This window comes from Aspergillus nidulans, chromosome VI (genome assembly GCF_000011425.1).
Source record: "Aspergillus nidulans FGSC A4 chromosome VI".
Lineage (NCBI taxonomy): Eukaryota > Fungi > Ascomycota > Eurotiomycetes > Eurotiales > Aspergillaceae > Aspergillus > Aspergillus nidulans.
In genome coordinates this window covers 80,427-97,800 of record NC_066262.1, presented here as the reverse complement: position 1 = coordinate 97,800, position 17,374 = coordinate 80,427, and the positions used below count along the sequence as shown (strand labels likewise).

General features: G+C 47.6%; 5 protein-coding genes across 5 annotated transcripts, besides 1 other annotated feature; 3 read left to right on the top strand and 2 right to left on the bottom strand.

Annotated features, from left to right (window-relative positions):
• Positions 1-17,374: part of a sequence feature (contig 1.170 861..216503(-1)) that runs on past both edges of the window.
• Positions 1,439-2,647, top strand: ANIA_09211 (uncharacterized protein; the record flags this gene model as incomplete). The annotated part of the gene is made up of 5 exons (XM_677388.1): positions 1,439-1,722; positions 1,786-2,173; positions 2,347-2,378; positions 2,421-2,539; positions 2,577-2,647. The coding sequence occupies 5 exons, from the start codon at positions 1,439-1,441 to the stop codon at positions 2,645-2,647; spliced, it is 894 nt and encodes a 297-aa protein (XP_682480.1).
• Positions 6,329-6,494, top strand: ANIA_11645 (uncharacterized protein; the record flags this gene model as incomplete). Its single annotated transcript, XM_050612387.1, has 2 exons — positions 6,329-6,331; positions 6,399-6,494. The coding sequence occupies 2 exons, from the start codon at positions 6,329-6,331 to the stop codon at positions 6,492-6,494; spliced, it is 99 nt and encodes a 32-aa protein (XP_050468315.1).
• ANIA_09212 (uncharacterized protein) lies at positions 8,343-8,645 on the bottom strand (the record flags this gene model as incomplete). The annotated part of the gene is made up of 1 exon (XM_677389.1): positions 8,343-8,645. The coding sequence occupies one exon, from the start codon at positions 8,643-8,645 to the stop codon at positions 8,343-8,345; it is 303 nt and encodes a 100-aa protein (XP_682481.1).
• On the top strand, positions 9,900-12,618 carry ANIA_09213 (uncharacterized protein; the record flags this gene model as incomplete). Its single annotated transcript, XM_677390.1, has 4 exons — positions 9,900-10,225; positions 10,275-10,486; positions 10,538-10,795; positions 10,871-12,618. 4 exons carry the CDS (start codon positions 9,900-9,902, stop codon positions 12,616-12,618), a joined length of 2,544 nt encoding a protein of 847 aa, XP_682482.1.
• Positions 14,769-16,619, bottom strand: ANIA_09214 (protein CYP550B2; the record flags this gene model as incomplete). The annotated part of the gene is made up of 2 exons (XM_677391.2): positions 16,309-16,619; positions 14,769-16,263 (listed from the first exon to the last, which is right to left on the bottom strand). Exons 1-2 carry the CDS (start codon positions 16,527-16,529, stop codon positions 14,769-14,771), a joined length of 1,716 nt encoding a protein of 571 aa, XP_682483.2. The 5' UTR covers positions 16,530-16,619.

The window sequence follows — 17,374 nt, the reverse complement described above, 5'->3', positions numbered from 1 at the left end:
TGCGAGCTCTTATGGCGGCCGGCTTGGCTAATGGGACTTCTAAGCTGGCGAAGCACGCAGACGGAACCTTTTGGATGAAAGACATCACTTGTCGGGGATTTTACCTTGGGGAGGTAATACAGATTACAAGGTATGTCTCCAGGTCCAATCGCGATGTAGATAGGAATGCAACTCCACGGTCAATTATGTGTCACTTATGGCTGACAGAAACAGACAAGGGAAGCACCAATGACACAGCCGCCGTTCAGCAGATATTCAATGACCACGGCACCAGCAGGAAGATTATCTTTGTCAACTCGAGCACTTACATCCTGACTGAAACGGTCACAATCCCTAAAGATGTGAAGGTTCATGGTGAGGCCTGGTCACAATTTGCTGCATATGGTAATGCTTTCTCCACTACAAGGTACGCCTTCCGTCCGTCAAAGTGGATCTATGCTGATACAATCTCAGCAACCCACAAGTAGCCTTAAAGGCGAGGAGGGGATGAGGGAACAGCCGACATGCAGGACCAGCTATTGATAACAAAGAGAGACACAGCTGGGGTAGTTCTTATGAGTAAGAACAGTGTCTTCTTCACGAACATTAATACTTGCATGCAATAGATGTTTATGCTCCCATTGGAGGCGCGACTGGGACTGAGTTGGCACCGGACGAGTCCCCTGCTCTGACCAATGGAACAAACCTACCTCATTCCAGGCGCAGATCCGATACTGCACATCGCTTCTGGGGCTCCGGGATACTTTGAGAATATATGACTCTGGGTCGCTGACGACATGATAGAGTATGTGTTCTTCTATATCTTTTAAAATGGTGCTGATTGCTTGCCTGCAGTGACCCTGATTTTGAGATGACTACAATAATACGGTGCGTTTCTAATTACTTGAGGTCAATACCTGGGAATTCTTACTGACTTTAACAGTCACAAATTAGTATACATGTGGCCCGTAAATTCCTCATCGAAGTATCGTTGGAACTTGGCTCTACAGCACGTCCTCTGAGCACCCCGTCTACTATCAGTACAACTTCCAATAATCCTTCTGCGAACTACGATCCTTGAAAGGAGTGTATCCTGCGCAATGGACTCCTGTTTGCTAACAGGACAGTTCTCACTGAGGACGTAAGCATGTCGGAGTCGTGGTACAAGGAACATAGGTAAATGGCAGTAATATGGATCCAACTTGAAAAGCCATTTCAGCTTAGTTTAGGGCCCCGATAAGAAGTTTGTTAAGGATGCTAGTTGCGGTGTGGTTTGATCATTATACAAATTCCACCTATGGGAGCACTGGAAATAAATGCCTACTCCAACCCTGTAGCACAGCCTCCAAGGATAATAAAAAGTAAATAACTGGATACTGGAACAAGACTCCCACTAGTGGTCTTGTTATTTTCTGCGTTATACTGAGACAGTGGCACCCCATGCAAACCACAGCCTACCATGTCACTCACAACGCCCTTTATCCCCCCTCCAGACTGCAGTATCCAAGACCTTACGACAATCACAACAACCTCGCACTCCACCACAGAAATAGTCCCAGTCCTCATCTCCGACCCTGCAGACCCGCGCTTCACAGAATGCCAACCCTCCAACTGGGCCTCGGCCCCCTCATCCAGCCGCTTCTCCTACAGTCCATCCGTATGTCCCAGTGACTGGCTGGCATGGTCGATCGCAACAACCGAGCTCCAAGGCGAGACTGTCACTACTGCGTGGTGCTGCCATACGTGCGTCTACTATTTCTCTTGTCACCACGCTACTACTTGATGCTAATGGATACATGGATATAGCGGCTACACTCTGGAACCCTACCCAGCCTACACTTTCCCCTACATGACCCAACCCTGCATCCGCACCATCTTCCTAGACCCAACCCCATCATCGACAATAACAGCAACCCTCTCCCACGGCACTGGCCCAACTACCCCCTTCACATCCGGCATAGCCCTCCACGCGCCCTGGTACATCACCTGGAAAGAAAGCGACCGCGCGCTCCTCTTTCCGCAGCCCCCTATCCTCAGCGCCTCAGAGACAATCCGGTACTGGGTCCCCGGGGAGGCGGTCGACGATTTGAATACGAATGTGGCCGAGGACGAGGGTGGAATGGACGAGAGGACGGTTTTGAGACTCGGCTTGGGGATTGGGCTTGGTGGAGGGTTTCTTCTTGTTGCTGGGGTTGTGGGTTGTTTTTATTGGCAGAGGGGGAAGAAGAAGTATTGATTGCATTAGCAGGATGGATGGTTGCGGTGTTGTCAGGGAAATAATGGAGGATCATCTGGTGAATCGGTACGAGGTGGGCGAGTGTGGAGGATATTCACGTGTTAATTTTCGGGCGTACTGTCCTATGGCAGGCCCAGGTTGCAGCTCGGTTAGTCATTATTTAGTAAGCTAGGTGTAGATAACGTAAATCCCGGGTGATCCGTAGTTCCCGGGTGATCCGTGAAACTCCCAAAATTTCGAACGCGTCAACCAGCCTCCATCTTCAAACAACTATCATGCCACGAAAGGCGCGTAAAACGCGCCAGGAACTGAGAGAGCAAGAGGGTAGGATTGAATGTGCTATAAACAATTTAAAAAACAGAAAAATTCGCACAGTTCAGGAAGCTAGCCGCATTTATAATGTGCCTCCTTAAACCCTACGTGATCGGATGAAGGGCCACAGGCTATCTCTGCTTCAGGAGGAAGCTTTAATAGCTTGGATAGTATCCCTGGATATATGTGGTGCCGCCCCTAGGCCCTTCCAGGTATAAGAAATGGCGCAAATAATCTTGGATGCTGCAATATCAACTCCATATCTACCTATTGGAAAAAACTGGGTTACAGAGTTTACCAAGCAGCGCCCGGAGATCAAAACTAGGTTTGTATGAAAGATTAATTACCAAAGAGCACTGTATGAAGATCCTAGGATTATTAGCCAATGGTTCAATGAGCTGCAGAAAACTAAAGATGAGTAGGGTATTCAGGATAAGGATATCTACAACTTTGATGAAACTGGCTTTGCTATGGGACTTATTGCAACAATAAAGGTGGTTTTCGGGGCAGAAATGCCTGGTAAACCATGGCTTATACAGCCAGGGAATCAGGAATGGGTTACCACTATAATATACATCAATACTAGGGGGTGGCCAATACCCTCCACCATTATCTTTAAAGGAAAAGTCTATATAGAGGGATGGTTTGATGAATGCATGATCCCTGGCAGTTGGAGGATTAAAATAAGCACCAATAGATAGACTACAGATGCAATTGGCCTCTGCTGGCTTCAAAATATCTTCATTCCAGTAACAAATAAGCGTACAAGGGGGGGATATCAGCTGCTTATTCTAGATGGGCATGGAAGCCACCTAATGCCTGAGTTTGACCGTACATGCAAGGAGAATAATAATATACCTCTTTGCATGCCTGCCCATTCATCTCACCTCCTACAGCCTTTGGATGTTGGTTGTTTTGGACCTTTAAAGAAGGCATACGGCAAGTTTATTGAGGAGAAAGGGCGCCTGGGATATAACTATATTGACAAGCTAGATTTCTTGAAAGCTTACCTAGCAGCTCACCAGGAAGTCTTTACTACAGAGAATATTCAAAGCAGATTCAAAGCAACTGGGATACTTCCTTCTAATCCTAAGGCAGTGCTTGAAAAGTTAAATATCAGCCTGGGTACTCCAACCCCCCCTCTAAGCCATGGGGTTGCTTCAATCCCTTCTTCTGAGCTTGGTACGCCTTATACCATGCGCCATGTGCATCAAAAAGTCTCTTCAGTTAAAAAGCTGCTTGAGAGAAGGTCTAAAAGTCCCCCAACTCCCACCAAAAAAGTCCTAGATGAGTTGGTAAAAGGGTGTGAGTTGGCTATCTATAATGTCAACTTACTAGCAAGGGAAAACTGTGATCTCCGCTCAGCCATAGAGAATAACAGACAGAAAAAGAGTTGTTCTAAACACCAGATGACTCTTACAGAAGGTCTTTCATTTCAGGAAGCCAGGGACCTAATTTCATCAAGAAATAACCAAATAGAGGCAAGATGGGGGGGTGCTGGCGGAGGTGCGCCTCAAACTCTAGGTATACCTAAACATACTCCACCAACATGTTCAGAATGTAATATTCAGGGCCACAAGAGGACCAGCTGTCCTACTCATTATGGAATTTAGTTTATTTTAATTTGAATCACTTTTGGTTGATGTACAGTACTTCAAAGTCGAGCAAGCATAGGTTTTGGAGGGAAAATCACGGATCACCCGGGAACTACGGATCACCCGGGATTTACGTTAAACGGCCACGTTGGCCATCCAATAATGACAATTGTCCGTCCCCTTTCCACATGAGCCAATGCGGATTGGACGTGGTCCTCTATCGGGGAGGCGCCTCAGACTTCGAGTGGTTACACATATGCGTGGACTGTAGAAGACGAAAAGCATGCACAGCAGATATAAGATAATATTAATCTAATTTGTGATAATGAAGAAGAGGAGGAAGATAGCTTACTAGTTAATACAGAGCTAGTAATACGGAGCAAGCATATGTTAGAGAAGCAGTATAGGAGCTGTATTTTTGAGCCAGAACAGCAGGTAGACGTAGAGCTTTATGATAATATTAATAATAATGTTAATAGTAAACATCCCTTACCTGTAATGCCACAGTAGGAATGTGTACCAGTATAGAGCTCAGCAAAAAACCACAAGAAGTCTTAGTATGTAGATAATGGTTTTGAGTATTACTAGCTATGTAAATAGAGTAATATCATGCTGAGTGTTATTAAAGCTATATAGTATAAGGAGAATAATTTAAAATTACAAGTAAGATTATATAAGTTATGCAAGTTATGGAGGTTTCTTTTTTATTAGAGTTTGGGTTAGATGGGTACCTAATAGGTACCCATCATGGGTATCAGCTTCAGGCTACCCACCCATGGGTATCTGAAGACTACCCATTGCCCACCCATGTGTGGGTATGGGCTTACCCATCATGGGTAGCCCATGGGCCTGCCGAGGTCTAGTACCCCGTCGCTCAGCTGTCGGCTCGGCCTCAGCAGGGCAGCTTATGATACCAGGCCGTCGGTTCTTAAAGGGTCAGGTGTCTATCAAGACACGAAGCATCCCGAATACCATCAATTTGCGAGTCAAATTTGTTGCAAAAAAGCAGTAGAGCTCGACTTACAAGTTTTTGGGTTCGTTCGTCCCTGGGGTGCTGAAAGCTTAGCTTGATCGGCAACTCATCCCTGAAAGTTTGTAATGAAGAAGCTTTTATCTGCAGCCAAGATTTCGTTATTGATTGAAGATCGTTAATCATATAGAATCTAGAGGTTTTCAAGATTCTGCCATTTGATATTCTGATTCTGCTTCCAGACTATCGTGTACAGTACTTGTAGTTCTATCGATTCTGTGACAAACAACATTGATATATATTTGTATCTTAGCAAGCATACTGTAGCTTGGCAGACCATCCTACTGATAGCCTATAGCTTACTTCTCCAAGTCGTTCACACTAATTAAGTAGAATTCTGCAATGGAGGAATGATCATTCACCAGTGCTTTTGTGACTTCGTCCCTGGCACGGCAGTATTTGCTGTAGCGCCTGTACCGGCAACTGACTAGGCCCCAGCACCCTTGGGCTGTGGGATGTGTCTGGAATGAATGTAAACTTCGCAGCCAACATGCGCTTCGTGTGCTTGGGTGTGAGGCTGTATAAAGAAATTCGAATTTCTGCCTGCCTGGCAATACCCAGTTAGAACTGCTGAAGGCGGCGCGAACGAGTCGTACTAGGTAGGGCACCGAGGTATTCATCAGGCGGACTAATTCTAGCTTTAGCCCTATTGCCACTCACGTCCTCGACATCGACGGTACTCGACACAGCTCTATGTATCCTCCTAATAGGTAATATTGGTACACAGGACATTCAGCTTGTGATTGCGCGCCTGCATCTGCGAAACTTGCTGCGAGTTTGCGATTCTCTAGCATGTGCCCGCGCGTGTCCTTTTTCAGCACTATATAGATATGGCATTGGATGGCACGATAGCCCAGTGCAGACCGCCGACAGATTCTACAATGAGCTACCAGAAGAATGTTTGAGGCTAGGGCCTCGGTAGAAACTGTTCTTGTTATGAATATGGCTTAGCACTTAAGGAGTTGGAGTAAGTTGATACTCCAATATTGAGGGGCTATATAAGATGACACGTGTATCTACCATCTTTCTTTCTGTAGCTAAGTCCATGAGATCGCTCTCTCAGACAATGATCACTTAGTTCTCTCTATTCTGTGCCAACTTCCTCTGACCAACCGCGGATTTCACCGCAGTTCTCATAGTATCATCGTTTGTTACAAGAAACCCCCGCCTCTCCCCATGGTAAGAATTCTTGGCGTCAAAAATCAGCTGTGAACTCTAAACATTGTTCATATATGAATTCTCAAAGTTACATTTGAGCCGAGCACGGGGCCACTTTGCCGCGGCCGAGGCAGAGAATGTCCTCGGAATAGAATCCGAGGTGCTCAGCAGATGGGAACCTTGAACAATAATTTAGGTAAATAAAGAATAAAGAAATACAACATATGCATCTTGCTATATATGAATATAGCTTGATATTCATGTTCTACATGGGAATGGACTAGTCTTGTTTTTGTTAAAGCCCGCTAATCAGGCATTGTAACTCTTTTATCACTGCCTCTGTAGTTAATCAAATTCCGCAATAATTTATTTTGTATCTCTGCAGCTGCGAACATATTTTAGTGGTTGACAAAACGCTGTGGTCATAATAACCGGTGATTAACTCACTGGTATTGAAGACACGGAAAGGGCGGAAATAGGGGTTCCTGATCATTCAGCTGTAAGCTCTATAGTTTTGCAACTAATAGTTCGTCAACCAACTGTGGCGTCTAAGCCACCTTCACGGACTAGGCGAGATGCACTTGATAAGGCTTTAGCGTATGTGCTCAAATGACAATTCTTGGCGCACAATTTACTGTCCTATACTGTAGTGAAATCCACAGTTGGTCAGAGGAAGTTGACATAGAATAGAGAGAACTAAGTGATCATTGTCTGAGGGAGCGAGCTCATGGACTTAGTTACAGAACAGAAAGATGGGAGATACACGTGTCATCTTATAAAGCCCCTCAATATTGGAGTATCAACTACTCCAACTCCAAGCAATTACTCCAACTCCAAGCACTAAGCCATATTCATAACACTCCCCTTCATTCAATAGCATAGTAACAAGAAGCTGATTGAATGCCATATCTATCAGATACTCCCCTTGGCTCCAGACACTCTCCAAGACGAGGTATAGGCCAAACAGGCCGGCAAGGTCACAGAGACCTAAAAGAAGTCGGGCAACCTATGCCCTCTAGGAGACACCAAGTCTACCTAGGCCACCAAGACTTTCGACGAGCAACCAATGCTCTCTAGGAGATACCAAGTCTACCTAGGCCACCAAGGACTTTCAACAAGCAACCAATGCTCTCTAGGAGACACCAAGGCTACCTAGGCCACCAAGGACTTTGAGGCATTAATATGCCCGGCCATGCAGGCCTTGATATCATGCACCAGCTTGCAGGGGTGCCCAGCTTGTATCTCACTGAGGGAATCTGTACGGCTTGGCAGATCACTATCCTCTAGGATCTTGGACGCCCTTCTATCCAGCATAAATCCATTTCCAGGGCAGCTTCAGGGATCACATACCCCAGGGGACACACCCCTAAAAGCTTTCAGAATCACTATCAGAATCAGAGAGCCCAAGCTTTGTAATCTACTTTGCAATCTTGGCTTGCTCCTTCTTTAGTTTAGTAATCTTCTTAGACTGTGGTCTCTTCTCCTTGTCAGATTCCTCAGGACAATCCTTTTAAACATGACTATACTTCCTATATCTATAATACTTAATCCTTTCCTTCGCACGGTTGGCCAAGTTGGTATATGAAGGGGCTTCAGCAGCAGTGGTGGGTAGGGTTGATTCAGCTGTCTTAAGAGACTCAACAGCCTGGTTAAAGGATAGATCTTGAAGCATAAGTATTTGCCGAAAGGTCTTGTACTTTGGCAACAGCCCTTTAAGGAGGATAATAATTATTATCTCCTCAGAAGGGGGGTCTCCACCTAGTTCAGGAATTCAGCCAGCTAGGTGTCGGACCTCATTGACAGCAGCAAGGATCTTCTGATCCGGCTTTATTCTCCAGCTGAGAAATTGGTCTAGAGATTTGACCCTAAGGACTCAGTCCATTTGCTTGTATGTCTCTTTCAAATGCAACCATATATCTCCAGCAAATGTATATCTCTTGACAATATTGATATCTACTAGTAATATTCGGCCGAGGATAACTGCAATAGCTAGTTTGTTGGCCTTTTTCTATGCAGCTTTCTTCCATAGCTTTCAAATCTTTTCAACTTCGGTTGTGGCACTTGTCTCGATTGATGGTTCTGGGGTTGAGGTAGGTATGGTTCTTCGCAGGGCAGGGGACAACAAAGCTCGTGGAGGTAGGAAGAAGTCATCATCTTTATCAACATCAGGTAATGGGTCTAAGCCCTGGCGGATCAGGTAGATGTCTTGAACTGGGTACCAGATCTCCTTCCCATCAAGGACTGCTTGCATCTTGGTAAACCAAGTCTCAGCATTCTTGTACAACAGGATCTCCAGATCAGAGACCTTCAGGGATAGGAAGCTGTCAGATGCCATGGTAGAAGTAAGGCAGTATCTCTAGCTGTCAAGTATTGCTAGGTAGGGTTTGTAAGCCTAGTCTAGTGGCCCGGGCTCATAACCAATGTAGTGAAATCCACAGTTGGTCAGAGGAAGTTGACATAGAATAGAGAGAACTAAGTGATCATTGTCTGAGGGAGCAAGCTCATGGACTTAGTTACAGAACAGAAAGATGGGAGATACACGTGTCATCTTATATAGCCCCTCAATATTGGAGTATCAACTACTCCAACTCCAAGCAATTACTCCAACTCCAAGCACTAAGCCATATTCATAACATATACAAACAAAAACATACCTAATGTTAGGGCTAACTGTTCCGTATAGTTTGCAACATCGGACCAAGAAGCACGCACTTGAAAGGGAAGAACAGCAATCACACAAGTTATGTAGCCTCGGCTCAGACCCTGCTTCAGGGTTTTCCATAGCTGGCCAAGACCCCAGGGGCTCAGATAGCTCCTTTCGAACTGCCCTAGACCGTCTTGGCGCCTTGAAACGAGCTTCCCAGCGCCTAACAAGGTGCCAGGAACATGTTTTAATTTCCTTTTAGTTGAGCCTGTTGTAACTACCGGAAAGATGCCGACTAATCCACGGAGTTATCTGCCACATCACGCTGCTTCGGAATGGTTGGCCTTGCCTAGATAAGACCTATTTCTTCCCTGAAAACCCTCATTGATGCGTACACTGAATGTCGACAGGCTAAGTGATCCCAATTGCGGCACTTTCACGGCGTGACCGCCACATGGCCGCCACATGGCCGACTACTAGTAGTAATCTTCATTCTTCTCATGGACAAATTAGTGCACCTTGAGCTGAAAACATTTCGTACCTTAACAGTGGGGTTTGATCCATCGCGGCTTGGCCGATTCCAGACTGTGACCTCGGGGAACTTGGTCCAGTACACAAGCACTGCTTGCCATTCGGCCCCCAATGCGAGTTACACTATAAAGGGGGTCGAAACCAGTCGCACTGCTTGTTTGACGAAAAGACATCCCACTGCCATCGTGCGGTGACTACAGGATCGGAAGAGCACAATTGCCGCTTCGCTCTGTTTATCTTCCAAGTATCACATCATGAGGTTGAGTACTCTGCTCTGTGGCGCTTCTGCCACTTGCTAGAGCGGCTCCTGGGACAACAGATGCTGGGTATACTCACCCGGATTGGGAGGCATCCTCTGGGCCTGCGGGTGGCCGGTTGATTACCGACCCTGAGCGCCTAGCAACCCTCCATGAAATGCATGCCGAGGCTATCGAGATGCTGAACTCGCACGAAGCTATTCCAGTCGACCCATCGAACATCAGTGCTATAGAGACGCATTCCCACCAAAAGCGTATAGTACATGCCTTGGGGCTTCTGGGAGTGCAAATTCTCTCCCGGCTCGGCGCTGAAGCCCTTCAGAGTGTGATCGGTGAGCTAATAGAGTTCTTTACCACGGACGACATCATTTGGACCAGCAGAGACAACTGTCGCGCATATTTCAGCACTCAGGGCGGCGGAAATGAAGAATTCAGGACTTACGCGAAGGACCATCGCCAGGCCACAGCCGTGGATAAGAAAAAGTGAGTGTAAGATATCCCATTCAAATGCCGATGTTAACAACCAGAGCAGTGTTGGATGGATCAACCCCGAGAGCACCGCTCCACCGGTCCATTTTTTCGAGGGTGACCCTGCGATTGGTCTTTACAGCGTTCAGTTTACTGCCACAGACAAGGTGGCCTGGAGTGGTATCCCAAACACGGAGAAGTGTAAAATTGAAGGCCTATGTAATCCTCAGTACATCTTCTACCACAAGGGTTATAGGATTGTTCTCAATACATGGGGTAAGTGCGCCCAGGCAGTATCAATTGCGCTCTTGTACTAATACTCCGCAGAATCCCAGGGCCGCGTATCCGCCTGTCAGTATTCTAAAGGAGAGGACTGCAAGGGTCTCTGCGCTTCTGGTGTGAAAGACCAGTTCACATCAGGCGGTGTCAAATGGGGCGGAGATTGCGCCATCCCCTGCATTGATGACGTCCCCGAAGGCTTCAAAAAGGTCCAAAACGAGGAGGCAAGGTTCATGGTCGTCGGAGATTCGATATCGCACGGGATGGAAGACGACTGGACTTGGAGGTACAGACTCAGCCAGTGGAGTAAATTACTACCCTATTCTCCTTTCTCTCAGGATATATGCAGCACCGGGCCTAATGCGGGAACTATTTGACTAGTGGAACATAATGGGTACACGCACCATTTTGTCGGGCCATGGACAGGGACGCGTGGAATGGATCCAATCAGTATCTCTCAACCCCGAGCGCCCTTGCTACCTGACGAGGAGCCCCGGGAAGACTATACTGGCAAGAGCCTTGGGGACTATGCAAAAGGGGTCTCACAAAGTTTCCGTGATAAAGGGCATGCTTCATTCTGGGGTCGACAAGTCGCACAGTCCAAAGAACAATTTAAAGCGTGGGTCTCCGAGTATAATCCCGACTATCTTCTTATTCTGCTGGGATTCAATGACCTTGGCTGGTGGGTGAACGGGCCTGAGGCACTGGTTGGAGACATGGCAAACCTGATTAATGATGCACGAAAGGCAAAGTCGGACATCAAGCTTCTCGTGGGGAATGTCGTTGATCGCACCTTTATCCCAGGGCGCCAGGACTTGGTCGACGAGACCGCCCAATACAACAAACTCCTAAAAGAGAGCATGAAAGACTGGTATCGCGAGGGATCGCCTATCTCATACGTCGACGTCAACTCAAATTACAACTGCCGTCCCGGCGGCTGTCCGGACGGACATGACGGACTGCACCCCAATGCTCTTGGAGAATACCATATCGCGCAGTCTTTCGCTCGAGTTTTACAGAGTGATTTCGGGTATATGGGTATCGAGTTCCGCGTTCCCGAGACGGTGGATTCACGGCCAGTGAGTACGCCAGCGAATGTGCGGTCGAATTCCTACCCTGAAGGCCTATGGGCTGTTTGGGACCGTGTTGAAAATGCTCGCGGATACGAAGTCCGCTGGAGACTAAAGGGAGCGACGAGTTGGTGGTCTGAAGGCGCCGTATACCCAGTTACGAACTGCGCCTGGCAGCCGTGGGTGATCAATGGCCAAACATGGGAGTTCCAAGTTCGCACCATGGGAGACAACACCGTTAGATCGGGGTGGTCGGCCCTGCAATCTGTCACGGCCAATGTCAAAACCGCACCGGGACCATCTAATATTATTGTTGAGCCTCGCGGAAATGATCTCGTTGTGCGGTGGGACGCTGTCACAGACTACAACGTAGACCGATATGGGGTCATGCTATACGATAGGGACAAGGAAGATGAATTGATGGACGTTAAGGCCGCAAAGGGTACCAGCTTGGAAATCACGGGTCTAAACTCTGGCCACCGCTACGGAGTATGGGTTGCTAGCTATGTCGGAATGGTTGGGAGCTTATCACGGAATGGCATACAAGCTGGCGGTTTGCCTTCAGTGGCAAGAGAAGTCATTATCGGACGCGGGACGCCAGCACCACCCGCCGGACTCCGCGTGGAGAATCTCGATGCAACCACTGTTCGTCTTCAATGGGACAAGGTCTCCAGTGCTACGGGCTACAGTGTCCATGTTCGGAGTATAATAGACAACACCGCGTTCCGGGTAGACGGCACCACGACACAAACGTCATACGAGGTCGCTTGGCTATTCCCGGGCAATTGGAACTTCGAATTCTGCATTTCGGCTTACAACGGAAACTTGGAAAGTGCACCGGTCTCCTGTATCATTCCACCTGTCTGTTGCGGTTATGAGAAAAGGGACCTGGTTGCTACAGAGTACCCGAAGGCCGAAAATAACAGCGCTTTCAGCAACTCCATCAGCTCGTTCGGCGGCATGAGCGTGGGGTCTCTGTTTACAACCTTCCAGCAAAGCATTGGTCTTGCACTGGACACCGCGTCGGATCATAGTCTGGCGATACCTGGCGAGATTTAGAAATCAACCAAGATATGTGGTACGCGTGGCTAGTGACATGGCAAGTTCTATCTCACTCACTCGAACGTCTTTGTGTTCTCAAATATCGCTTGATTGCGATAAATCTTCGCAAAGTATATATACTTTCTCTTCTATTTCTTTTCTTTTCCATTTTCCATTCTATCGAGACAAGAGTTTACAGATCATTCAGATATATCATTGGAGGATTATAGAGCTCTAACTCACTTTTAATATTAAAATACATAACATGTGCTGAGTCAAAATGTGTGTTCCATCCTCCAAATTCAACTACTTCTTTGAGCAGGGGCACGACGTCAGGTCTTTTCCTGGAGTTCATCCCTGGTATCTGGATGCCCTCTTCAAATGCAGTAGTGATTAATCTATAATTTTCTCTCAATTATCAACGCTACCTTCCGTCAACTACTTCAAAACTAGACTAAGCCTTCTTGTAATAACTACAATGTCAATGTAGTCAGCTATTCAGGACGCTAGGAAAACATCGAGTGCTCTATCGGACAGTCCTTCTAATGTTTGTATGGCCATCATTTTTTTGTTTGCTACCTGAAGTAGTCCTAGATGAGATATTTAGGTGCTCATCGGCATGCCAAGCACATGTCCTTAGTCAATATCAAGTAAATGAGCCCGCCATTCTTCCTATCCTTACCCTGTAAGTGCCTTACATTCCAGGATTGCACATTTAGACCCTCGCTCTGCACTGACTGTTAGTATTATCTTGTACCTTTGATGTATAATATGGTGAGTTTGCTGTTGTAATATCCTGTGTGACATGGAAAGACTACAAATGATGCTCCCCCACGAATTTAGCCAAGTCCAACTCCCTGTACTCAGACGTTGCACTTTAGTATATAATTGAAGAGCCAAAGCATTAGCACTAAGACTGTGCACAGCCCGGAAAAGGTGTTGAGGCAATCTCTGCACCACCGATTGGACATCTCGTTCGGAGCGCGCGTTTTATAAATGTACCGCTAAGCTGGAAAACGTGTCGCAGATCACCCGAAGCTAGAGATAAACAAATTGATTAGGTGCGTCAAGGATTGGCCCTATGGCAATGTGATATATACCCGCAGAGAGAACACGCAAAGGCCCGTCATATTCAACACCTTCATTCCTATCAAGCCGCAACATATCCAAGGCAGGAACATTGCCCCAGGAGAACTTCTTGGTTCCGAAGATATTCGCCAGTCCACCGCCCATGAATGCCGGTGTCCGATGCTCGAGGATCCATGCAGATTCCCATGTTTCTTTTCGCAGAGGCGACCTGCAGGAGGGCTTATGTTGGCTCCAGTGCGATTTCTGACATTCCCGGCTACAGAGTAAAGATATCAGCGAGGACTTGCTCTGATAGTCAGGAGGTCACGTACAGTAACCAGGCGACAGTCTTTGCAGGCGTGTGTGTGTGTGTGCCAATTCTCACATAGTTGGTGTTCCCGGACGTCCAGTTCGCGCAGATAAGCTCGGAACAACCATGTTGCTTCAGCGAAAAGGATTCTAAGTCCGGTACGAGTAGGTGGTGCATTATAGCGTTTTGTACGGACATTGGTAGATGTTTGCTTGAACAACCCCGCATGCATTTTTGCCTAACATGCACTTAACTACAGCCTTGCGGGCTTTGTGGTTGACCAGCCCGGCAATAACAACTAACTATTGGAGTGGGGAGAGAAATTTTGCATATCAAAGTCCATGTGCAGCTGTTATCAGTTAGGAGTGAACAGTGCAGCCTCCCAACGTGGGCTTTGGCTCTGCCTTGGATAGCATCCCGGGTTTCACGCGCCCAATTTCCCTTCTACTACAAGAATTCTTCCATTCAGGGCCCGTAAATAATCTTACTGATGCGCCTGGAAGCTGTAATCTTTATCCGAGTGGTCAACTAGCCCGGGGTATCTTTCTTACAACCCAATCTACCTGTAACCTGCTGCATTTGTTATATTGCTGGCGAGTGCATTGTTTTTGATTACTCAGTCAGCACGACACATGACCAGAGATGGGCCTCGGGATGATGTAACTATAAAGCAGTCTTGTGAATTAGGAAGACTAATGATATGGGTGGCTTTGAATATCAACTGCGTTGTATAACTAATAGAGTCGGCGGGGGTTGTTGGAGGTAAATCCACCACAGACTCTATAAGAATCTATACTCCCAGGGGCTTCCCGTGGTTTTCACCCTTGCTCGGAGACATGTCGTTTCCTTTAACAACTATAGACTGTCGCCGTGAAATCAGCACTCGGATATCTCTTACAGGCCTCTTCACCCCCGTCCCGGGAACCATGCCGGGCAGCTTCCAGACCTGCCCATAGGCGGGCTCAATATCCCACAGAGACACAATTGACGCAGCGGCCGAGGTGAGCTCTTTTTCTGCAAATGTGCGTCCCTTGCACATTGCCGCCCCAGCACCCCACGGTCTCAGCCGGCCGTACCGCGCAACTCGTTTCCCCGACACTTGGTCAGTCTCGAGAAATCTCTCCGGGCGGAACTCGGCAGGGTTATCGAAAATTGAAGCGTTATGCTGTGTGAGTGAGTGCGCGGCTGAGACCCAGGTTCCCGTCTTTAAAGTATGTTGGAGGCTGCCATCTGTGAGGGTGACCGGTCGTTCAACGTAGCGGATTGATATTGGTTCGTTGACCAACCGGTATGTCTCGTATAGGCAAGCCTTGAGGAGTTGACAATTTGCTGATAAACCTGGGAAGTCGATCGAAGTTATTTCTGGAACCTTGGCCTGAGAAGAGGCGAAGCACGTATAGGGCGCTATTTCCGCTCGAAGTGTATCTAGCAGACCAGGAGTTGAATAGATGTAGGCTAAGAACCAGAAAAGCAAAGGGTGTGTATTTGCATTTTGGCCCCAGAAGATTGCAAAGTCGCCTGCTGCGCGCTCGGGAAAGGACCATCCCTCGCGTTTGTAGATCCGACTTCGCTCAAACAGAGCACCGCTCACGTCAGACATGTCGATTCCTGACTCCACGGGCTCGCCACACTGGGACTGGTCGATCCGACGGTATAGGGCTTCCAACTCACGTAAAATCCGTGCCCTAGCCGCGCAGCCGTCTTTGACGATCCTCAATGGAGTCCACTCGGGAACACCAATCATTAACAATGGAAACAACTCATTGTCAAATTTCCAGAAATCGTCAAGTAAGGTTGGGTTCCCATCGAGGAAATGGCGGCCATACAACAGGGGAATCGCCATGCAGGCGCCAAAATCCCGTGTCAAGCTCTGGAGGTTGGCTTCAACCTTGTGTGGACTGCCGGATTCCGCTGGCGGAATAACTCGGATACCGGCAGAGAGCTCCCAGCGTTTCATCTGAGCGGGAGAGGAGGAGAAACTAACAAATGATGCGGCTTGCTGTAAGACGCAGGCGCGGTCTAAGGCAGCTGCGGCTGAGGCATCATTGAGAAAAAGCCGCTCAATAGGCGCAAGAAGATCTTTCCATGAATTCTTGAGCTTCCTTTTGAGCTCCGGTGAGTCTACGCCGCCGAAAGTCCTTGTGAAGATTGTATACTGGACCGGCTCGGCGTTGAGCGTGTGGAGGGACCGCGCCATGAAGCGGTCCAACCCGGGGAAGTCAACAAGGATCTGGTGAGTGGAGGTGATTCCGAAAAGAGAGCCTCCATATCGTCGGATTACCGAGCTATGTCATTATTATATAGAAATAGAAGACCGTTTGGAGACTCACAAAACGCGTCGACCGATGCCATCTCCACGGAGAAGATAACTTGCGATGGCGACTTCAATTGTTGCCCAGACTGGAAACAACGCATAGTTTCTGGGTTTGTAAAGTAGCTTTCGACACAATACAGAAATGAAGACGGCTGTGATAACGCTGTAGGCAACGGGGTGCTCATATAGAGCAAGCAAGGCGCGCTGTATGACGGAGTTCTGGCTTATGCAGTCCATGCTAAACGATTTTACAGCGCAGCGGCGCTTTGTTTTGGAATTGGAGAGGCTGACACAACTGTTGTCGCTGATTATGGGGTATGGTCCGATTGATGGTTGGGAGAGAGTGGTGGGGAGAGGGGACGGACATGGTGATGTAGGCTGGCGCTTCCGATTTCAGACTAGGAATGATCATAGTGATTTGACCACCAACCATCGTGCGCGGATCATATCATTTGCAAAGGTCTGTGCGCGCTTTGCCTAAGAGGGTTAAGCAAGTCTTATGCCCTCATTTTGCTTATTCCTGAGCCTAAGGCAAGAGTATACACTATAACATTTCAGGGTGTGGAGACGAATCATTAAAATAAAAATTCAGAAATGATGGCCACATGTTTTTATTCTTTATTCTTTTGCAATTCTGTAGTATGCCTCGGGTGATGTTTTGTTCTATTCCCTGTCAAGCAACCATTGCTTTTTTATCAGGCCTGTAGAGGAGGGGGCCGAGCCCTATATCATTCGGTCAGAGGGATACAGCCTAGCATCTACATTAAACCACAGCCAATAGTAGTGACAGACGTAAGAGCTGAGTGCAAGAAGCAATATAGCATAGGTCCGGTGAGCGGCTGGCGGTGGAAGCTCTAAAGGGTGCGGCTCAGCAGAAGACATTGAAATCATCCCAGAGTCCGAAGGCATTTCCCAGGCCTCTGGACCAGTCGCGAAGAAAGCTGGAAATGATCACTTTCTCTCCTACTTTCTCCTTTTCCACAGGCATTCGTAGCGGGTTCGTGAAAGACCCTGAAATCCGGTCGACCATGGACATCGTCTGGAGCTGTACGAGCATCATCATCCTCTCGACTTGGTATGTT